At 56.8% G+C, this 21,425-nt stretch overlaps 9 protein-coding genes across 9 annotated transcripts; 3 read left to right on the forward strand and 6 right to left on the reverse strand.

Annotated features, from left to right (window-relative positions):
- Window positions 1-11: 11 nt before the first annotated feature.
- C8Q71DRAFT_856103 (S-adenosyl-L-methionine-dependent methyltransferase) lies at window positions 12-1,619 on the reverse strand (the record flags this gene model as incomplete). The annotated part of the gene is made up of 6 exons (XM_047927256.1): window positions 12-345; window positions 400-607; window positions 667-723; window positions 778-1,010; window positions 1,064-1,190; window positions 1,244-1,619. The coding sequence occupies 6 exons, from the start codon at window positions 1,617-1,619 to the stop codon at window positions 12-14; spliced, it is 1,335 nt and encodes a 444-aa protein (XP_047781245.1).
- Window positions 1,620-1,849: 230 nt separating this feature from the next.
- C8Q71DRAFT_895351 (NAD-dependent formate dehydrogenase) lies at window positions 1,850-4,026 on the reverse strand (the record flags this gene model as incomplete). Its single annotated transcript, XM_047928731.1, has 8 exons — window positions 1,850-2,653; window positions 2,708-2,850; window positions 2,901-3,255; window positions 3,315-3,377; window positions 3,433-3,486; window positions 3,541-3,585; window positions 3,637-3,769; window positions 3,941-4,026. The coding sequence occupies 8 exons, from the start codon at window positions 4,024-4,026 to the stop codon at window positions 2,318-2,320; spliced, it is 1,215 nt and encodes a 404-aa protein (XP_047781246.1). The 3' UTR covers window positions 1,850-2,317.
- An 804-nt stretch (window positions 4,027-4,830) lies between these two features.
- Window positions 4,831-6,858, reverse strand: C8Q71DRAFT_749716 (EXS-domain-containing protein). The gene is made up of 4 exons (XM_047923222.1): window positions 6,183-6,858; window positions 5,921-6,118; window positions 5,639-5,860; window positions 4,831-5,584 (listed from the first exon to the last, which is right to left on the reverse strand). The coding sequence occupies exons 1-4, from the start codon at window positions 6,632-6,634 to the stop codon at window positions 4,966-4,968; spliced, it is 1,491 nt and encodes a 496-aa protein (XP_047781247.1). The 5' UTR covers window positions 6,635-6,858; the 3' UTR covers window positions 4,831-4,965.
- Window positions 6,859-8,971: 2,113 nt separating this feature from the next.
- C8Q71DRAFT_722397 (uncharacterized protein) lies at window positions 8,972-11,096 on the reverse strand (the record flags this gene model as incomplete). The annotated part of the gene is made up of 2 exons (XM_047921522.1): window positions 8,972-10,879; window positions 10,935-11,096. The coding sequence occupies 2 exons, from the start codon at window positions 11,094-11,096 to the stop codon at window positions 8,972-8,974; spliced, it is 2,070 nt and encodes a 689-aa protein (XP_047781248.1).
- Window positions 11,097-11,489: 393 nt separating this feature from the next.
- Window positions 11,490-12,958, forward strand: C8Q71DRAFT_514811 (uncharacterized protein). The gene has a single exon (XM_047919072.1). The coding sequence runs from the start codon at window positions 11,884-11,886 to the stop codon at window positions 12,748-12,750; it is 867 nt and encodes a 288-aa protein (XP_047781249.1). The 5' UTR covers window positions 11,490-11,883; the 3' UTR covers window positions 12,751-12,958.
- On the reverse strand, window positions 12,838-14,352 carry C8Q71DRAFT_821483 (uncharacterized protein; the record flags this gene model as incomplete). The annotated part of the gene is made up of 5 exons (XM_047926205.1): window positions 12,838-12,918; window positions 12,976-13,374; window positions 13,445-14,034; window positions 14,106-14,222; window positions 14,260-14,352. 4 exons carry the CDS (start codon window positions 14,350-14,352, stop codon window positions 13,221-13,223), a joined length of 954 nt encoding a protein of 317 aa, XP_047781250.1. The 3' UTR covers window positions 12,838-12,918; window positions 12,976-13,220.
- Window positions 14,353-14,669: 317 nt separating this feature from the next.
- Window positions 14,670-17,192, forward strand: C8Q71DRAFT_514498 (MFS general substrate transporter). Its single transcript, XM_047919070.1, has 14 exons — window positions 14,670-14,885; window positions 14,944-15,026; window positions 15,084-15,167; window positions 15,223-15,261; window positions 15,310-15,330; window positions 15,381-15,417; window positions 15,469-15,540; window positions 15,588-15,777; window positions 15,832-15,882; window positions 15,932-16,066; window positions 16,123-16,408; window positions 16,461-16,529; window positions 16,584-16,699; window positions 16,754-17,192. The coding sequence occupies exons 1-14, from the start codon at window positions 14,864-14,866 to the stop codon at window positions 16,926-16,928; spliced, it is 1,380 nt and encodes a 459-aa protein (XP_047781251.1). The 5' UTR covers window positions 14,670-14,863; the 3' UTR covers window positions 16,929-17,192.
- Window positions 17,033-19,100, reverse strand: C8Q71DRAFT_514523 (nucleoside hydrolase). The gene is made up of 8 exons (XM_047919071.1): window positions 18,762-19,100; window positions 18,670-18,706; window positions 18,551-18,606; window positions 18,477-18,501; window positions 18,255-18,422; window positions 17,915-18,201; window positions 17,460-17,865; window positions 17,033-17,404 (listed from the first exon to the last, which is right to left on the reverse strand). The coding sequence occupies exons 1-8, from the start codon at window positions 18,778-18,780 to the stop codon at window positions 17,113-17,115; spliced, it is 1,290 nt and encodes a 429-aa protein (XP_047781252.1). The 5' UTR covers window positions 18,781-19,100; the 3' UTR covers window positions 17,033-17,112.
- Window positions 19,101-19,762: 662 nt separating this feature from the next.
- Window positions 19,763-21,358, forward strand: C8Q71DRAFT_749740 (guanine nucleotide binding protein beta subunit). The gene is made up of 4 exons (XM_047923223.1): window positions 19,763-19,941; window positions 20,003-20,418; window positions 20,607-20,872; window positions 20,926-21,358. Exons 1-4 carry the CDS (start codon window positions 19,836-19,838, stop codon window positions 21,074-21,076), a joined length of 939 nt encoding a protein of 312 aa, XP_047781253.1. The 5' UTR covers window positions 19,763-19,835; the 3' UTR covers window positions 21,077-21,358.
- The last annotated feature ends 67 nt before the right edge of the window (window positions 21,359-21,425 follow it).

Raw genomic sequence — 21,425 nt, forward strand, 5'->3', positions numbered from 1 at the left:
ACGACGTCCCATTAGTCGGCAAGTCTCATCTCCGTGATGGAAGACAGGCTCCGGCACTCCCAGACTTTGGTCACCTTGAGCCCCGCGCGGGCTGCCAGCGCATCGAACTGTTCCACAGTGCGCTCGGCTCCGTTGAACATGCTGTACATGTACAAATCGTGGTGGTTGGACTGCGAATGGGCGCATCCGTAGTTCGGAGGCAGCGGAGGCGGTGCCGCCTTCAGGAAGCTCGACCCTGCGGTGGATTGCATGACATTGTCGATGTTCAGTATGATTGAGTTGGGGCCCATCGCTTTGCGCAGGTGAGTGAGGATTTTGACACACTCGTCATCTGACCAGTCATGGCTGATACGGAAGCGTTGGTCAGTACAACAACGGATGTGAGCACGCAAAGCTCACAGAATGTGTCGCATGATGTATACGTCTGCTCCTTGAACGGGTTGTCCCTCGAAGAAGTCCTGCGTCATGAAGCGCACCCTACCCGTGCTTAAGGCTTCCGGTAATTCGCTGGCCCATACTTCCTCCGCTTCTCGAATGATGAATGGTCGATCTTGCAGGATGAAGCGGAGGTCAGGGAACTTCTCAGCCAACCCTAGGCTAACTCCCCCTTTGAGATGGACATCTCTCAGTATGATTAAGAGTGTATCGTAGCGGTGATTCACGTACGCGTTCCTGCACCCACATCGACGATCGTGCTGGATCCCAAGGATGCCCACGGGTAGTCTTAGATTGGTTGTGGTGAGTGCGAGTCTCTCCCACATGAAATGCACGACTCACCGAAGAGCACGCCGGCAGCTTGGACCTTCTCGAGACCAAACCCCCACATGCCTTCCGTCCAGATGGCGCGCTCGGGCCTCGGAACAAGCGTTCCATCCGGGCCCGGGACCTGCTCATCTAGCCACTGCCAGAAATCTGTCGAGACTCCATAGGCTTCTTGCCATGGGCTGTTCTCCTTTCCGGCCAACAGCACCGCGGGTAATTTGTCCGCTGCTGTAAAGACCTCGTTGTTGCTAATGTCTCCCATTGTTAGGACGTGCAAACCGAGAAAAATGCTCTCACTGACAAAATCATCAACCAGCATCTCAGTCCTTCGTTGCGGACTAGGACACGGCTCGTCGCATTGTTGGCATAAAAGTTCTCCTTGACCTCCTCGAAGATGTGTATAGCGCACAGGCACCGAAGAATGCGGGCTGTAAAGTATCAGTATGTTCAAATCTATCGCGTCGGGACGGTTAGTACCTACTCAGATGCTGTGCCGCGATTCCAACTTGGCTACTGATGTCGCCTATAGACATACCCTCCTTCGGGTCTGCCTGGTCCAGGACATCTGCGACGCGCACCTCCGCAGCAATTCGGAGCGCTCTGGAGTCGAAGAAAGACCCAGATATCACCGACAGGCGTAAGTACGGGTCTTGTATCAGGTCCACTCCCATACCGCACGCGCCTTCGAAGATGCGACGGGCCTCGAAAAGGACTGGTGAGGGTAGGGGGACCTCAGGAGTAGATCCTATGTTTGAAGTCTGTTCCTCGAGCTCCCACTCCTTGATGACGACCTCTGCCGAGTCGGCGAGCATCTGGACGAGAGAGCGTAGCTTCTGTGCTCGTTCTGCAACGGACATGGTGAGCGACGATGGACAAGCGCAACTCCGCCAAGTGTGACTGAGACTGACCGCATGTTAACGCAACCTTTATATCCCACTGCTCGAGAACTCCGGTAGCAGTTGACAGCCATGCTTACCGGACGATGTATGGTTCGGTCCCCCCACCACCGCGCTTGCGACAGCCCATTGATATGAGCATGCCATTTTTATCCTCCAGGACCCTTTCCTCAGCAACCATGCGGTCCCGTACTACAATTCGAAGTTGGGGAGCTGTAGTCGATCAGCGAGAAGTCTCTCATCTTGTCGAGACTGAACGTCATTCCCGATAGTACATTACCTGCAGCTTCGCAGAGCCGGTCCAAAGCCTTTTCTCTGAGTCGTCTACGGAGCGGGGGTTTTCAGTGCGAATCAGTCTAGAAGACACGAACAACTAGGCCATGTGAGAGCGGAAGGAGCAGGATGCGACAGACAGAACCCTTCTCGAATGAGTTTTCACCTCACGAAGCTCTGCGCCCCAACTTCTTCGGTGGAATATCGTGCCGCCAACATTGGACACAGGGCCTGATTATGATACGTAGACCCATTTATCCAAGGACATCACGAGCAGTAGGAGGTGGTTATTCATTACAACGCTACGAAATACAGAGGTATCTTACACGACAACCAAGACCCGGCATAGGCGGCGGCGCATAGGGGCGTACGTGGTTTCACAATGCTCACCGCTGGCCGTACGCCTTCGACTCGTACTTGCCCTTGCCGACAATGATGTTCGCGGGCTCTTGGGGCAGGTCGCTGAAGTAGTTCTCGATAATCTGCTTCGTGCCAGCGGCGTACCGTGCCTGCGCGTCGAGCGTCGTGCCGGAGTAGTGGGGCACCATGCCGTTGCCGCCGCCGATCGGGTTCTTCATCGTCCTCCAGGGGTGGTCCTTCGGCGCGGGCTGCACGTTCCAGACATCGCCAGCATAGCCGTTGATTTGACCGGACTTCAGCGCAGCGGCGACAGCGTCTTTGTCGCAGATAGCACCACGGGCAGTGTTGACGAGCCACGCACCCTTGATCACATGGGTGATTAGATATTGACAGGGTACTGGAGACGACTGACTCACCTTCTTGAAGTGCTTGAGGAGGTCGGCGTTGACGAGGCCACGCGTACCCTCGTGCAGAGGGGCGTTGACCGTCACGATGTCGCACTGCGCAACCATCTCCTTGAGATCCGCAACACGGCGGGCACTGATAGCCTTAGCAGCATCTATGCAGACCTCAGCACAACGTGGAGTGACTTAATCAGGCTAAACATACCAGGAGGAAGGTCAGCGTAGTCGAAGTAGAGGAGCTCCTTGCAGTTGAAGGGTGTGAGACGCTGGAGGACACGGTAACCGATGCGGCCACAGCCGATCGTGCCGACAACCTTGCCCTCGAGGTCGTACGCGTTACGAGCAACCTCGGAGACCATCCAGTCACCGCGTTCGATCATCTCGTGCGCGGGGACAAAGTTGCGAACAAGCAGGAGGATGCTCATGACAACGTGCTCTGCGACAGATACAACGTTGGAGCCAGTGACCTCGAGGACTTGAATGCCCTTCTCGACACACGCATTCAGATCAACGTGGTCGGAGCCAACACCAGCGGTGACACAAAGCTTGAGGTTCTTGGCCTGTCGATGACCGTAAGGTGAGATGCTGCTAGTGCTGCACATGGAAGCAGAAGACTTGCCTTCTCAACGAGGTCACGGGTGAGATACCCAGGGTGGAAGGGAGTGGTGATCAGCACCTCCGCCTAGGGGATCGACGCGTTAGTGATCGACATCATATGAAGGAGATATCATGCTCACGTCGACGATGTGCTTCTGGAAGTCGCTGTTCGGGCCTTCTTTGTCGTCGGATACCTATAGGAGATATTCGTTCGGGAGAAATGGCGCAAATGCAGCGACACTACGTACGATGAACTCGTGGCCTTGAGACTCGAGCCATGAGCGAATACCGAGCTGAGGATGCTGTCAGTTACATATTTTTCTGCGAAGCAGGGTGTTACATACCTGGTTCTCGATGGTACCCAACAGACGGGGCTCTTGCTGAGCAGCCTCACCGCCACGGTACAGGATAGCCAAAACCTGTCGAGAGGCGTCACGATCGGATGACAGGAAACAAGAGGGGAGGGAGGACACTGACCTTCATGATAGAGTACTGGGTGAGCTTGGGGGGCTAGGTGGTGTGTGAGAGGGCGGGAGGTAGATTGGATGAGAGGCTCGGTGCAGTCAGGTGCCCTATATATATTGGAGAGGGTGAGAGCGGGAGAGCGTATAGCCAAGAAGACCAGTCATCGGTGACAGGCCTGCTGACGGGCCAGACTGGCTCAAAGAGGCTTCGCGTGCGCCCGGCGGGCGCGCTTGGGCAGTTGTGGGCTCGGAGGACGAGCAGGAGGACATCCTCAGCCACTGTCGCCCGGAATGGCAAGAGCACGTGGGCAGCGCGCGCCGACTTCTTCCTGGCTCGCTGATTGCTTGGTGATCGAACGGCGGCAAGGCCAGCGGGGACATTCAGCCGGCGTCGCGCTCCGACATTCCACGAACGCGTGTGGGCATCAACAGTCCGCCCACAGCCCGCTGGGCACCCATCGGATGCGTCGGGTCTGCGTCGGTCAGGACCGCGACCCCGCGCTGCAGCCTGCTCCTTGTCTCTGGTGAGACGCTTGTTCCTTGGTCATCTGATAGCGAGTACCGCCGCGTTAGCTGGTCATGCTGCTGAGAGCCCCTCCCTTTTGGGCACCCGGTGTTCCGCATCCACGCCCACAGTGTTCAGGCAAGGGACAGATTAGATACCTTGGGAGAAATCCGCTGAAGGCGCCCGCTTGCTGTGTCAGAGCATCATGTCGAAGTGCACGATATTCTCCGAGGCGGCCGTCGTGGAGACCACTCACCAGGAGAACTCTGCATGCGAGGAAGGTGGCTATAGCACAAGTTCGCATGGGTGGGCACGCCCGTGCGCTGGTCCGCCGTTCCGGCCGGCCGCAATATGTGCATGGCAATAGTAATGACATTGTGGACGCACTGCGGTGGGTAGCCTGGGCGTCACGAGCCGTTCCGATGTACAATGTGATTCAGTCATCCTGAACGGACCACATCAAGTCCGAAAATGAAGACGATGTGAGCGTGCCTTGCGGAGGAACGGCCGTTATTCAATTTCGGATGCCACGTCACCTAATCGTGGCTTTGTTCCCGTATGGCGGTGTATTAAATACCATTATAGTCGCATCTGCAGGCTCTGAATGTTAATAAACTACATTGCGCTCAAGGCACAGCCGAACGAAGCTTACCCGCGTACACACATATATATAGTTCCGGTCTACACCGAGCATTGTTATAATACTAACCATCAGGTCCGTCATGACCGTTCTGATTCGCAGCGACCATCTCGTAATCTTCGTCACCGAGGCCAAGTGTCGGGCCCAAAGGGGGACTGCGCACGTGCCCATCCTTTCCTTCCTTCACGATCTCCCATTCCACGCGTATGAATACCCACATCCATCTTCTTACAACCTCCGCGAGCTCGAAGCAGAAAATGACCAAGTCGCCGTCGGTATACGTGTGCAGATGACTGGACAGCTTCGCACTCCACGTCAACCGCAGTATGAGATCGGCTACGATGGCGAATGGGTATACGGGTAATGGGAAGAGCAGCTTCGGTCGCAGACCGAACGGATGCCATGAGGCTGGTGACCTGCGTAAGCCAGGGTGTTCGCGCTCGTGCGGAAGCAGCGATTCCTTGGAGGAGTCGGAGAGGGCAGGAGCGGGTCCGGGAGTGAGCATTGCGACCGGAGAGTACAGGCCAGGGAGCACGAGTGGGCGTGGAGGTGAGGATGTCCGATGCGGCCGACGAGGGGCGCCCTCGGAAGCGAAGGAACGGGGAACGAGGAGGTCGAACCCCCAGTCATGTGTAACGTCCCACCAGAATGAATATAAGGAGTTCACAACTGCTGCGAAGAGCCTGGCGGACGCTTCAGTCAAAAGCGACGACGCGAATATTCCGTGACATCCTTACCAGAGTCGGAACAAGGCATGCTCTCCGTGCCATGCTTCATGCACGACGGCATCGCCTTTGACGGCTTGCAGTTCTGAGACAACGATGCGCTGAGCGGCAGACAAATAGATGACGGGGAATGATGTCGCATATTTCAATGCATTGTACAGCGGCCTTGAGCTAGTATTGCCCGGGGCTCTATAGTCTATGAGACATTGTCTGAAGCGAACGGCGTATGGCACACTGGCCATCAACAACATACTCAGCTGAATGATAACGCTGTGTAACGGGATCAATACGCACCTCATTAACGTTGGCATTATCCAACTTGCAAGACCTCCCTGTGTCGGCAGAACAAGCAAGCTACCCCCGGGCATAAGCATCCAGAACGAAAGCCAGAGGTCTCCGAGAACTTTCGCAAACGAGGTGAAAACATCGGCGAACACGACTTCGGTGAAGTGAACGCGACGTGGAGAGGGTAATAGACATCTGTGTATCGCGCTTTTGAGGCACAAGCCGCGTGACGTCAGTTGTGCACGCGCACACCGGGTCGGAGACCACTTACTGCAGGAACCTATCGCGCTCTGCCTTCTCGAAGATGTTGAACGGGGACACGAGGACCATCGTGACCACGAGGGCAGCGATGGCGGGGATGAACTTGAACGTGTCCACGCGATCCAGATCCACGTACGTCGCGTACCTATACAGGAGCCAGTTTGTGGCGACCCATGCTGCATACGCCACGAAAAGGCTGTACACGGGACGGTAGACAGAAACTGGGCTCTGGAAGTACTTCCAACCCGTTCCGCGACGGTCGCCCGCCCCCAAAGCGCGTCGGCCATAGCGTGGGTCGTAGGAGTCCAGATCCAGTACGGAGCGAGCATCGATGCCTGCCACATGCAAGCCGTGTACATTCGCGGCCCAGCCGAGGATCCCTAAGCCCGCGAGGCTAAGAACACGAAAAGGAAGCGGGAAGGCGGCGGAGAAAAGGAGTTCATCGGGTAGGTCATCAGGCATTTTGGGGGTTGTTGGTGTCGAGCTTTGCGAATGAGATTAGCGGCGTTGTGTCAGACGGAGGCTGAGCATGTCTGTGGTGCTTCGGCAGCAAAAATCAGAGCACTGCCGCCAGGAGTAGCGACGGCTGTGTGTGGAGGCTGCGCGCGCGGTGCGCTGAGGGCTTTGCGGTGGCTGGAAGGACCGAAACAAACAAGATGCGAAATTCAAACACAGCGTTCGTGTCCACTGTCCAGCGTGTATCTCACGTGATGCAAGCGCCTCCTACGGGCGATCATCGTGATCTCAGATCTAGCGAGCGCTCCGACCGGCGACTTCATCGACTGTCCAATCCTAGGCCTGCAGCCTCAGCCTCAGACATCCTCCGAGCCCCATAGCCTACCCAACCTGGAGTGCGCTATTGTCAGTTAAATATGAAAGACGTCTCTGTATCTGTAATTCTGATGAAATTGCTTGGCTGCAGAGCGGCAACAGTTCAATATGACGGTGGTACTTCAATGAAGTCGAGGGCGGCTAGTACTATGATACCTCGCCGGTCATGTCAAGTCAGTAGTAGTACTGCCGCAATGTACGCATGTAGTCATTCCCGCGCTTGCGACTGTTTGAAAATGACCCCCGCCCTGAAAAGTGGCAGCTGTATATGATTTATTCTCTACAGCATTGATACCCAGGATTACGGACGCCGCGCAATAACTCCGGAAGGGCCGACTCAGACTCGCGTCCTACACTACTACTAGCCGCGGAAACGTCGCGCGAGTAGTCATTTAGCCTGACAGACTCATTGACGGATTGAGCGAAAGACGTTGGGCTCCGATAACGGCTGCCCTCCCATCTGTCTCTGGCGTAGCAACGTCCTGTCCGAGTCCGTGCTACTACCACGGTTTTGGGTCCGCCAAGCCCTGGCCTCCAACCCCCGCGATTTGGTCGCACTCAGGACATGCATCACTTCTTTGCGATCCCACATTCTGCGTAGCAACTGATGCAAATGACCGCAGTGAGCTCCTGGGTCCCAGCTGCTCGGTGCCCGATTAATCCATAGTTGTTTCATGACGCACGATGTTCTACTCCTCTACATCAGGTGCAACGGAAGTTTCAAGAAGCATCTAGCGCAGATGGAGTTACGGTCCAACACGGTATGGCCAGGATCTCTTTTCCGCTTCTCTTCGCGACGTGATGCAGATGCAACTTCCTGCCAGTGGGGGGTAGTCATTCTCCCCAAACCCAAAGGAGACGATGTATTGTGTCCTCCCCGTAATTCTTTTCAACCCGATGCACGCTATATTGTGCTGACTCAACCTCCGAAAGATGTCGGCTCCTCTCCTACGAAGCAGCTTCGAATGGGCCCAGATGATGACTTGCCTTGTATGCAGTGATGGGAAGCATCGTCTTCAAGTTTCGACAGGCCCCTCGGTATTACGCATCCCTCGTGGCGTCAGCTACCAGGCACATCCAAGTGGTCGTCTGAACACTAGGTTGTCCGTCGATCGCGTGGGCAAAGACCGTGCCGGATGGGTATTGAAAGCCGAGAACGAGACGCTTGGACCCTCTCAACGCGTTAAATCTGTCAGTGCAATTTGCTGAATTGGAAGACACAGACTGACACCACCGACTGAACATACGACGAATCACCGCAGGAGATAACGACCTAGGGTGCGTGTTTTCTAAACGCCCCGGACATCAATTATTGGTCCCACAGGGGCTAAAACCCTGAACTTGAAGGAGCCCGGACAGCGGTAACTCAACACGAGGATGGTGGGCTGTTCAGGTGTCTCTGCCAGTGTCTGATTTATGAGATGAGGAGGCTCCTGGTTGATGTGTATTTGTTGATCTCTGAAATGATCCTGGTTCGGACGTACTACAGAGCAGCTCGCGTGCGCCTCCTGAGCACGCGACTGGAGATAGCAGGCGGGCCATACATGATACTCATCGTTGAACTGCTGCAAGAGCTGACGGTGGCCTGGGATAAGACGTCCTAGAATGGCGGACTGACACGCGTTGCGTGTGGTTCGTCACGGTGGCATGATCTGGGCAAGGTACATGAAGCGTGACCGGGATCGGTAGCTTTTGTACAGTAGCTTCGTGACGCCGCATATGGGCGTCCTAGCACCGCTGGAACCAAGGTACTATTGAGTCCATTTACATTAATGTTCAACGAACGTTCAATTTGGAGTCCCTTGAGGAGTCGAATACCATAGTATTGCAGTTCGCGCAATATCCAATGGCTTCACTCTCTGCCGTACAGACGGTGAATCATTTCATGTCCGTGTCCAGGCCTCCTCAGGGGCAATGCATTATCCAGGGAGAACTCCAGACTCATCCATTCTACAAAAGCGGTATGCATCACGAGCCCAGGTTCACACAGAGGTTCACATCGCCGTTCGAGTCGCACTTGTCCGACGATGAGGTAATACCCAGAGCAGGCACGGTCGCCACTGCCTCACTCTCCGACAAGTCGTCCCCAAGGCCGACGTCGAGGCAGATCAAGCCGATGCAGATAGCGTTTGAGTGGGTGGACGTGCTGGCTGTGTTGTCGCTCTGGTCTCCTGCCCCGCTGCCAATGGACTCGACCGCATCGTAAACATTCGAGTCGCCGCTAGAAGTCCCGGTGGTGCTGCCAGGACTTTTGGTAGAAGCACCCGAGTGCAAACCTGAGAACCGTTCAAAGCCGTTCGCTGAGTATCCCTCGTAGCTGACTGAAGCATCGCCTGTGCTAGAGGTTGCGCTAGATCCCGTGGAGCCTGTGTCGGTCGTCGTTCCATCGGCGGAGGAGTCGTCAGACGAGGCGGTTGCCGTCGCGTCAACGTCGTCGGGCACATCGCTGGCTATCCCAGAAGTGTCGTCGTCAGAAGACGCAACAGGACCATCCACGCTACCTGTGGCAATCACACCGTCGGTCGAGGTGCCACCAGACGAAGCGGGCGTCGCCGCGTCGTCGCCGCTCGACCCATCGTTCACAGTGTCCGAGTCGCCAGAAGTCGCAGAAGTATCGCCAGTGTCAGAAGACACAGAGGGGACAGCCACGTCTCCCGTGGCTGTCAGACCAGAGGAGTCGTCGCCGTTGTCGTCGCTGTTGTCACCGTTGTCTGAGGTATCACCGCCGTTTGTGACGTTCAGAGCCGCCTCGGAGTCGTCGTCACCGTCTTCGCTCGCCGAAGCCTCCAAGGAATTGTCGCCGTTGGCAGCAGAGTCCGCGGCAGAGTCATTACCATCCCCCGAGGTACCGTCCCCATTCGTAGCAATGACACCGTGATGCGTGCCAGAGTCAGGACCGGAGTCGCCGTTGTTTGCAGCGGAACCGTTGCCATTGTCAAGTGGCTGGTTGGAATCGGAGGATATCGTCGCAGAGACGCCAGAGGTCGCGTTCGAGTTGGCGGCAGAGGAGTCGTCGCTGTTGGCGGCAGAGGAGTCGTCGCTGTTGGCGCCGTTGTCCGTGCCCGAGCTAGCTGTCGCAGCAGACTCGTTGTTCACGTCCTCAAGCGTGCCGTCCGACCCATTGTCGGAAGTCCCTTCCCCATTTCCAGAGGTTGCAGTGACAGAGACGCCGGAACTCGGGCTCGAATCTGAAGCAGAGGAGCCGTCGGCATTGACGCCATTATTCGCGCCCGATGCACCTGTCGCAGCAGACTTGCTGTTGGCAGTCTGGATAGTGTTGCCAGAGTTGTTGCCGGAAGGCCTTTCTCCGTTGCCAGCAGGAGCGGGCGTCACACCGTCTGCCTCGTTCTCCCCGGTACCAGCAGGAGCGCCTGTGGTCCCTTGGATGTCCGAGCCAGTGGAAGGGTTGGAGGCGCTAGGCGATACGCTGTCCGCTGTTGTGTATGGACTGTACCCCTCGGACCCTGCATAGGCATCGTAGCCCTCCATCGAGACATAACCACTGGAACTGTCAGCATTAGTGCCGTCCGTGGAGCCGCCGTCCGAAAACGTCGAGCCGCCTGGGGCGGTGATAACGCCCGAGGCATCATATCCCGGATAGCTAGCGTACGGAGCATAGCCTGTGTCCGCCCGTTTCATCGGTGTGTTCTTTGGGTTAGGGGCGCCTCTTAACGCAATGACGCTCGCCTGATCTCGCACATCAGCGGCGTGGTTGGAGTTTGGGTTTGAGATACATTGTTGGAGCAGCTGGGCATACTGGGACCGGGGCAACGCGTGCGGGGGTTGAACCTTGCCGTCATGAAGTCCGTTGAACATATTATCGGGGTTGGCCACATCGGTGCGTCCGATGTTGCACGGTGGCTGGGCGGCCTCGAGCTTGGGCGATGCATATAGACCGTCAGCTGATGGGTCGGAAGAAGGGAATACGCACCGGTCGAACAGCGTCGGAGACGGGCTGAGCTGCCGATTTACCTGAGGTGACGGCGCCGCTATCGGCCACGTAAGAGGCAGGTAGGGGGGACGCGCGCAGAGGCGCTGCCGAGGATTGCTGTGCCAGGAAGAGCACAGTGGTGATCACGGTCAGAGAGCGCATGCTGGAAGGAATGTGGGTAGACAAGGAATGTGGGTGTGGGCAAGAGAATGGAAGGGTTGCGTCCAGACGACGCGGTGGGCATATTTAATGGCTGGCGGACGAGGCTGACACGGGAGGACGGTGGCTGCTGCCGTGGTGGCTGACGGTGGCTGCGGTGGCTCGCGGCCGATCTGAGTGTCGTGGCTCGGCGTAGCACGTAATGAAATGTTATTTTGACGTTGTAATGTGCACGATCAGGGCGCAGGGCGAGGTGATCAGGGAACAAGACGACATCCGTTCAGCCGGAGTGATGAGTCCGCGGAAGCAAAGTGTCTGGAATCAAGATGATGACGAGATCACCGCCATCAGCCAATTTGCAGCAATTTGCGCAATGTCTGATGGGCCAGGGATTGGACGCATGAGGCGGTGAATTTGACGCGGACGCCGCTGGCGAGGACGAATTCGCGGACTGAGAGGGTGCCTGGCGACTGGGCTGGGGCTGGCTGGTCGGCGAATGGGGGTTGTAGCGACGTGTGTGAACGGGTAGGGGGCGAAAGGAACTGTCAAGGGGATGATGGGCAGATGGAATTTGACGGGGAGGTGATGGCTTGTGTCGTCGGATCCGGGCGAGGGCAGGGCGAGTCACCGCTCTGTGGCCCAGCGCCCGCCACGCGCCTCCAGATCTTGTTGCACGACGGTCACGGACTTGACAGGCGCCCCCTCCATATTATGCTCGTCCACGCCCGGCTGTCCTCCAGTCCGCCTCCTCCGGAACTCTCATCATCCCCCCGCGAGCTCCTCCCCCGCCATGACCCGCGGCCGCAGAAAGGACATGACCATCCCGCCCTCCCGCGCCCTCCTCCAGCAGCGCGACTACCGCGCCCGCAAGGCACGCTATGTCGCCGATCTCGAGGAGCGCTGCAAGCAGACGGAGGAGGAGAACGCCCGTCTCAAGGAGCGGATCGACGTCCTCGGCGCGCAACTCAGAGCCGCTGGCCAGTCCGCCGCACAGAGGACCAGCCCCAGCCCAGAGATGGTACGCGCGTTCCCTGTCTACGCAGCGCGCTGCTGCGGTCTTCATGGCCTTTGCATCTCACACCGCCCTCGGCAGGCCGCCGCTACAAACGAGCTCATGCACAACCTCTCCGCCGCCGCGCACTCGATCGCCCATTTCCAGCAGGTCGCCTTCGGCCCGCCCTCTGGCTCTGAGCCGTCCTCGGCCTCCAGTCTCCGCCTCCCCCCAATCCAGAACCACACACCCACGTCACTTGCTACACCGTCGTTCACACCCTCGCCGTTACCACAGCCGCACCACCGACTGCCGCCCTCGCCCCGCCAACGAATTGAGCTGCCGCCTCTGCACGCCATTCACCGCGATCTCTTTCGCGGACCGGGCGAATCATCGAGCTATTCTCATCAGCAGGCGCGGATCCCAGGACCCCCACAAGCAGGGCCGAGCAACAGCGGCTACTCAGAGTCGGAATGCTGTGGTGGGTACTTGGATTGCAATGGACTTGTTGAGGATGAGGACGAAGACGGCATTACAGACGACGATGCAACGAGCCCCGAATCATCGAACCCTACACAGCGCATGTCAGACGTGCGGTCAACGCGCTCTTCATCAGGTCCGGAGGATGCAGGCTCGTCCAGCGGCAGGTTGCCGCAACCACAATGAAGTCTTTCCCCTCCGACATCTAACATTGGCGCACGTAAGTCCTCGGATCGCGGCTTCCTGTCGACTGTCCTGATTACGCCCGACAGTGGCTCTGGTCGCCGTCCGCCCTGGCATTTCTATCCTTATATGTCGATGCATGCTATCTTTATGTTACTGTTGTACCATGAACTGTAATATGGATGTACTTAGTCTAATCTTAATTCAAATGCTGGCAGGATGATTCACATTCGTCCCACCGTCAAAGTTGACGTCCATCTGAAACGCCACAAAGGAATGGCACTACTTTTGCCTTCTACGCGACGTCGACGTCGTGAGCTCCGTACTCGCTGAAGACAGTTGACTTGGACGCCAATTGAACGGGTTGCGCAGGCCTACGTCAGACACAGCACAGCACCCGCCGTAAATGCGCACGCCGGTCTGTGTCCGGTCAATTCATCCTCTCGCATTGGTCAGCATATTATGGGACTTACCTAACTCAATGGCTGCACTGCTTCTTCCATATTCCGCACGCGCTCCTCGTAATCCCACCTATCCATCCCACCGAAGTCGATCGTCATTGCACCTGAGGCGAGGTTCACCTGCAGCTCGCAAATATGGTTCACGCGGGCGCGCCAGCTGTCCCCACTGTCGCACAGCCAACCGCAATCGAGTCAGTCCCACGGTGAACAGTGACGTTCAAGGGTAGGACACGCACGACGCAGTCCCGTACGGCCCTCCGTGCCCACTCACAAGCCGCACGCACTGGTCTACGTTCGACTTCGCATCATATATCCAAACTGTCTTCCCGGTGTATATCTCCTGCCAGCCGTCGTGATCGACGAGCCTGTTTGGCGGCTTGATACGTTTGGTGCCTGCGGGCGGCGAGGGCGCAGCACGGACGTCCACGTCATTCAGCAGTCGTAGGGCTGCCAGGTTGGAGATGTTCGCAAATCGAGCGCGGCCTTCCGGCGGAGCGTTAATAACGAAGAAGATTTGCGGCGGTTCTTCGTCCTCGTCCTCGTCGTCTTCGTCCAATGCATTGCGGTCGTTATCAGGCCCGGAGCTTGAGCTTCCCTCTGCTGGCTGAGGCGCGTCTCCAGTCATTGGGTCATCCTCGGGAGATTCTGCTGACGCAAACTCTGCCTCGCTCTCCTGGAGCTTGCCGTAGAATGCCTGCCAGGCTTCCTCGTTGGAGTAGTCAGTGCGGACAAGGATGCCGATTCCCGGGGCATCGTCAGACATATCGTCAAGCGGATCGTCGTCCGTGACGAAGTCGGTCTCCTCGCAAGCTGCCGATGCTGGTGCCTATTGAGAAGGATGGCTCAGAATTGCCATGCAGGCATCGCGAGCGAGAACCTCGGGGGATCCTCACGCACCCCGGCGTATGCTGGCTTTCGTTCAGCGGGAATATCCCAAAACTTCTTTGCCACTCGAAGGCGCCATTTCCTTCTTCCTTCCCTAGGATGAAGAGCCTTGACAGTTGGGTATACGTTCTGGAGCACGAGCAGGCGCGGTCAGCGCGCAAAGAACCGCGATACAGGCAATGCGCCGACGGGTGCTGACCGCAAGAAGGTATGATAGGCTTGGTGCCGGTGACTGTGCCTGTGCTGAGGAGTTCTGCATGTTGGCTAACTGGGGGTCGCGGTGGGGGGCGCGGCGGAAGCGATCTTCACCAAACACAAGACCGAGTCTGTGGAAACGCGCACCGTACCGTCGGCATACGCTGGTCACGAGATCGAGTGCCATCAAACACCCCAGGCCAAATCAGGCAGGCGATCTCGTAGCTACTCATGTGTGCTGGCCAAGTGCGGGCGTCCGCCGTAATGAACTGGTTGATCGGTTTCTGCGTCCCGCGCTGCAGCGGCAGCATAGCGTCACCAGACCACTCATTGCGCGCTGCAGGGTGGAAACACAACGCGACCGAGAAGAAGACGCGAGGAAGGCAGACCCTACGGACCGTGGTGTACCGCGTCCGACGTGTGGTGGCATCACGCGGACTCAGGTGCTCACCACTCTGACTGCTTTTCGGCATGGCATCCCCTTCCAGGACCTACCCCGCCCAAGTATGGGGCCCCACAATCTCCGTGGTATATATCTCGTAGCCGTGTGCTTCTGAGCCCTTCGCCTGCCTGCCATGGCACCTGCTGAGACGACCAGTACGTGCTCCTCGATGGCTGTCAGACACGAAAACACGAATGAACTTCTTGCCTCTAGGTTCCGAGCTCTCCCGCAGGGAGTGGGCTTTCGCGTTCGCCCTTGTGACTTCGCTCTTCTTCACGTGGGGTTTCGCGTATGGCGTGAGTTGGGCTGATATCTGCAATGGCAAACGCGTCGCTCACCCATCCTCACAACAGTTGCTTGATGTCCTCAATGCGCACTTCCAGCAGGTATTCGGTATCTCGAAGCTCCAGAGTACGATGCTGCAAGTAGCGTACTTCGTGCGTATTCCTTCAGTAACGGTTGAGTTGGGCCTCACGCTGGCAGTCGGTCTAGGGAGCATATCTTGTCTATGCACCCATCGCGGGCATGTTCGTGAGTACACCAGGCATCTGCACTCTTTCATTCACTGACGAGATACAGATGAGGAAATATGGTTACAAGGTTAGTTTTCACCATGGTCCACATGACGCCTCGTTGACACTTGGGATCAGAAAGGAGTCCATATGGGTCTAACGTTCTACTCTCTCGGTCAGTATACATTACTCGAACTCAATTGAAAGCCACTGACTTGGCATTCAGGCGCCATCTTTTTCTGGCCATCGGCTGTATATGCGAAGTACGGTGGCTTCGTGGGCTGCACGTTCGTCATCGGTGAGTACGATTTCAACGGTGTGACGTGTCTCTGACATCACTCGCAGGATGTGGACTGTCCTGCTTGGAGGTAGCTGCCAACTCCTACATTACCGTTCTTGGCTCGCCTAAGTACGCTGCCGCTCGACTCAACTTCAGCCAAGCATGGCAGGGCGTCGCCTCCTTCGCCGGGCCTATGATTGCCTCGAGGTATTTCTTCCAGGGCGCAAATGCGACTTCGCTCGCCACTGTTCAATGGTGCGGTATAGCCTCCACTACACGCATTACTGCCTACTCATACTAGGTCGGAAGGGTCTATCTTGCTGTCGCAGGACTCGGATTGGTCCTGAACATCCTATTCTTGTGAGAGCTCCTATTTGCATCAGAAAGCGCTAGCTCACCTTTGGTTTAGCTTCTGTCCCTTGCCCGAAATCTCTGAAGACGCCCTGTCGGCGGAGATGGAGCAAGCTGGGCTCAAGGGCGATGAAGAGCCATTCTGGAAGCAGTACCACTGTATCTTCGGCTGGATAGCACAGACGACTTATACGTAAGTCAGCTTATGTGTACTTCCGCATCTCGAAGTGGCTATTGACGTCGATCTAGCGGTGCACAAGTTGGAGTCGCTTCCATGGCGGTCAACTATTTCGTCGACAAAAACATCGGCATCAGCAAGCCGCTTGCGAGTCAACTTTATTCGTACTGCCAGATCACGTTCACCGTTGGACGGTTCGTCGGCGTGGTGTTGCTCAACTACATCGACCCAGCGTTGTGTCTCTCTGTCTACGGTGTGATGTGCGCCACGTTTGCTGTTCTCACAGCCTATGTGCCCGGAGTTGGAGGACCCGTTTGCCTCTTTATCCTGTTCTTCTTCGAGTCCATCTGCTATCCTGTGGGTCGCTTGTGACACCTACGCACTGGCCCCGCTCAGACCATTTTTGCAGGTGATCTTCACGTTGGCGACGAAGAATCTGGGTCGCCACACGAAGCGCGGCTCCGGCTTGGTCGTCATGGTCCGTATACCCTGTACTTGGACGATATGAGATGCACTGATGCCGTTGGTATAGGGCGTCGGAGGTGGGGCATGGTACCCTCCTGCGCAAGGTGTCATCGCCGACAAGAACACCGCACACTCGTATATGGTGCCCTTCAGCGGCTACGTCGCCATGACCGTCTATGCTGTGTACGTGGTATACCCTTCGAAGGTTGACTTAATCTGACTGCCTTCCTCCCGTAGTGGCATGGTGCTTGATCAGACTCGCAAGGGTGGCTTCCGGCTGCGCACCATTGATGAGATCCAAACGACCAAGGAGAAGCGCGTCGACGTCGAGTCCATCAGCGATGCAGGCCGTAAGTCGCCTTCGGAGTTGGACAAGAAGGCAGAAGAGGAGTTCGTGGAGGTCATCCGATGACGATGACTCATGTCCGACCACCATTTACTTGGTGTAACGACGAGATGAACTGTACTACGATTTCGAGAGCTACCTACCTAGAGGCATATACACTCATGGATGGGCTAATCCCTGGAACTGCACTGTATTAGTAAAACATTTTCTGGCAAACGACGCATCGCACAGAGTTCGAGCAACTCGCGAGTCAACCAGTTACACCCCAGACCCGCTCAAGCAGAAGCTTGAGCAGTACCTCCGGTCCGGGAGTCTCGAACACGCAAGCCACCCCACCTGTGGTAAGGTTCCGAGGCAGCGCGTCACTTGCACGCTCCACCTCAACTTGCGCTGGGAGGGCAGTGGATTCGAACGGCCCGGAGTGGTGCAGGTGATGCTTCTCGAGTTCGGCCTGCATTTCTGCGCGGTTCGCACCGGGGGCGTACGCCCCTGGATCTTCTCGCCGGTCGACCACGCACATGCCCCTGGTGATCTCACCGATCCTACGGGCGCGCGGTCCGGTAAACACCAGCGAAGACACAGACAGGACCTTCTTACCGCTCTATCTGGAACTTGCGCTGTGAGGCCTTCCACCCGGGCTCGAGCTTCGGCAGCGCGCCGGCCGTCTCGACCTCAACGGGAGGGTTCGCGATGGCACACCAGACAGCGACGATGTCGTGCAGCTCCATGGCGTCCTTGCCGTAACTGACCATGATCTCGCGCGTGCGCTCGAGGAAGGAGCTGGTGAAGTGCACGAGTGGCGGCTTGCCTTTCGGTTGGGAAGGCCGCGTCGTTGCGTTCTCGAAAGTCGGGTCGACTTGAGTAGCATAGATAGGGAAGGGCAGCTCGTGCGGGGTCGTGATGTCTAGAGGAAGGAGGAGGAAGCGCTCGAGAGGGAGACCGGAGCGCGGATCGTCGGGTAGGAGCAGTTCTTTGACAGCATAGGGGTCGGCGAAGAAGTTGACTGTGCTGCTGGTCAGCCGGGTTTCGTGAATAGGCGCTGCATGACCCACATTCTGCGACTGGGTTCGTGTTACCTGGAACGTCCAGGGCACCGCCCATACATACAACGCGTCCGATCCGATCTCTGACGGAATCTCCTCCCACCCGCAGCAGTCGGGCAAGGTTGGTGAGGGGACCTAGGGCCACATAGGTGATACTCCTGGAAGGTTCGTTCTCGATGATCTCGCAGGCCACTTCTACCCCAGGTCGATCTGTCAGCACTAAATGAGAGTGCTCTGCGGTAGGCAACTCGGTATTTAGATCCGGATGGCGCTCGTCTATGTCTCCGAGCCCATCGCTACAAAAGAAATGCGGCTGAGCTAGGGTTGCAGAGCCAGCACCTTGACGTACCGGCCGTGGAAGTATTCTGCGCTATGGATCTCGCCTGCAAGCGGGTCGCTGCATCCTTTTGCAAGAATGACCTTATGAGTGTTTGCAAGCCCGGGGTAACGAGATTTCTGTTCGGGATATTGCTCTAGGTGCTGCAGTAGAGCATGATACAGCTTGATGATGTTGAGACTGCGGGAGTTAGCGTGATATGCCTGCCTGCGATGAAGGTAGAGGCTCACTCACTGAGAAGCCTCTAAGGTGGTATTGCCTTCAATGATATCAGCGAAGCAGACGAAAACGAGGCTGACACATCTCACCGTACGAGACGATGATCGCGCGGACATCGAGTTCGGGAGAAGCGAGGGCGAGCAATCTGTCGAAGGGTTCAGTACATCTAGACAGATTGATCAGGACAGATTGCGTGTCATGGACTCACATCGCGAGGACATCATCTACTCCTGGATCTGTATCAACTACACAGGCTCAAGTCAACAGACTGCGACCGACGACGTTCATGCGAGACCTAACTGATAACAGGAATCTTCATACTAGTGTTCGATCCGACCTGAGTGCCGTCACAATGCTGCCGAGCGCAGTACTGATTGAGGTGAACACAATAGTCGACTTGTTGAGGTGATGTTGAGGCGATGATGCTAGCGCTGAGGCCTGCTTAAGGTGCTGAGTGACAGTACTCAGTACTGGACTGACGCGCTGACGGCGCAACTCGCCGCGCAAGTCAAACGTTATAGCGATGCACGTGATCGCGACAGGAAAACGCGACAGCGGCGACGCGCCTACGTACTCAGCAACGACTGAGGCGAGCCAGCGACGAGGAGTATTGATGTTGCTCGCCATCCGGGTCATGACCACACAGGAGTTCGCCACACACAGGCAATGCCAGAATGGTTGCTCGTGACATAGTGAGGACTCGTTGGACATATACAGTGGCCAAGGGTTGCGTACAGTGCTACTTCCCAATTTCACTCCCATACCTCGAGACTCCACATCACACACAATACCACGATGAGCCTCCAGGTACAAGCGGAAAGCGAGGTGTTGGCAACGCCACTCACTAAGGACAAATAACGTGTCAGTATCAAGGCGTGATGTTACGGGAACGCAGAGCAATAACAAATCAGAGATCTTGGTGGATAAATTCGTCTCATAGAGTCGGAGCTCTCTGAAGTAGCAAATATAAAGTTTCATGCATCATAACTTAGAAGGGTGCCCGGCAGGCAGGGGCAAGTCGAAACAGGTGGGCATGACGTGTAGTACATACCTGGATCCTGAGGGAGTTTGCGCTGTTGCAGTAATCTTCGCTGAGCAGCTATAACGCACCCAGACCAGGGTTAAGAGTGGTAGGATCTACGCCGAGTGTAGTGCAAGCAGTGTCCCGTCGTCCACTGCCAGCAGCGAGGCGGGCGCCACCGCCAGAGGTCATGCAGCATAAGCGCCGGGACATGCGGCAGCTGCCGGCACTGTATAGTACCAGTCACGGTGGCTGTCACGCGCTTCTCGCGGTCGACCAAGGAATATCGCAAGCAGCGAAGAGCAGCCCGAGCCCGACGCCGACACCCTCTCGAGCCTCTCGCACATATCACCATGGAGTCCCTGCGCTATCTTGGGTCTATGCCCGGCCACAAAGGCTGGGTCACCGCCGTCGCGACGTCGTCGGAGAACCCCGACATGATCCTTACTGCCTCCCGTGGTATGTGCGCCCAGGCTGCCAATATGTGCGTGTTGACCGGGTGAGCTGACCGTGCACCCAGATAAGACGATCATCGTCTGGCAGTTGACCCGGGATGAGGACCAGTACGGTTACCCCAAGCGCATCCTCCACGGCCACAACCACTTCGTCTCGGACGTCGTCATCTCCTCCGACGGCCAGTTCGCCCTCTCCTCTTCGTGGGACCACACACTCCGCCTCTGGGACCTCAACACCGGTCTCACGACGCGCCGCTTCGTCGGACACACCTCCGATGTCCTCTCTGTCAGCTTCAGCGCTGACAACCGGCAGATCGTCTCCGGCTCGCGCGACCGGACGATCAAGCTCTGGAACACGCTTGGCGAGTGCAAGTACGATATCAAGGAGGACGGCCACCAAGAGTGGGTATCGTGCGTGCGCTTCAGCCCTAACGTCCTGAACCCCGTCATTGTCTCCTGCGGTTGGGACAAGGTGGTTAAGGTGAGCCTTTGTTTTTCGTCTGGTTCATCCCCTCCCCTCCCCCTCCCTTTCGGTGTGATGTTACAATATATTTGCTACTTCAGAGGGTTCGCCCAATGAGACTATCTAAAATCACCAAGATCTCTGACCGTTCTTCTTTCCGCCACTCGTTCGACTTCGTCTGAACAATGTACTGAAATCCTCCTCAGGTCTGGGAGCTCTCGAAGTTCAAGCTCAAGACCAACCACTACGGCCACACTGGCTACATCAACACTATCTCTGTTTCGCCCGATGGCTCGCTGGCGGCGTCCGGCGGCAAGGACGGCATCACGATGCTTTGGGACCTCAACGAGGGCAAGCACCTGTACTCGCTCGAGGCGGGCGACATCGTCAACGCCCTCGTCTTCTCGCCCAACCGCTACTGGCTCTGCGCGGCGACCGCCACTTGCATCAAGATCTTCGACCTTGAGAGCAAGTGCGTATCGTCCCGGCCACCCATGCGGCACAGATTGACTGACACAGTGACAGGTCGATCGTTGACGAGCTCACCCCCGACTTCGCCCAGAGCCCCAACTCGCGGGCACCCGAGTGTGTCTCCATCGCATGGTCAGCGGACGGCCAGACGCTCTTCGGTGGCTTCACCGACGACCTCGTCCGTGTCTGGTCCGTGGTCTCATAACCTGTCTCTCCTCGCAGTCGAGTTGTGCGCCGGTGAGGTTGGGCATGTCGATGGGATGTGTGGCGCTGTTGTGCTGTTTAGGTGTTGTCGACTTTTGCTTCCTGTAGCATCAAAATTTATGCAGCGCTCTGCATATGAAACACCCATTGTATCATCGCAGGCTGCGTCTTCTCTCTCTCTCAAGTGCTCGACTTTGGACGACACTAGTCTGTTCAAACGCCCTCACGCACACTTTGTGATGCCGTTCCCGATGACGATGATGAGAATCCTCTTGGTACAGTATGTGATATTGTACAGGTCAATTCAAGCCAGTCCGCCTCCAGATGTCCGTACTTCCAAAGGTAACACA

Source organism: Rhodofomes roseus, assembly GCF_022264815.1.
Source record: "Rhodofomes roseus strain CIRM-BRFM 1785 chromosome Unknown C8Q71scaffold_6, whole genome shotgun sequence".
NCBI lineage: Eukaryota > Fungi > Basidiomycota > Agaricomycetes > Polyporales > Fomitopsidaceae > Rhodofomes > Rhodofomes roseus.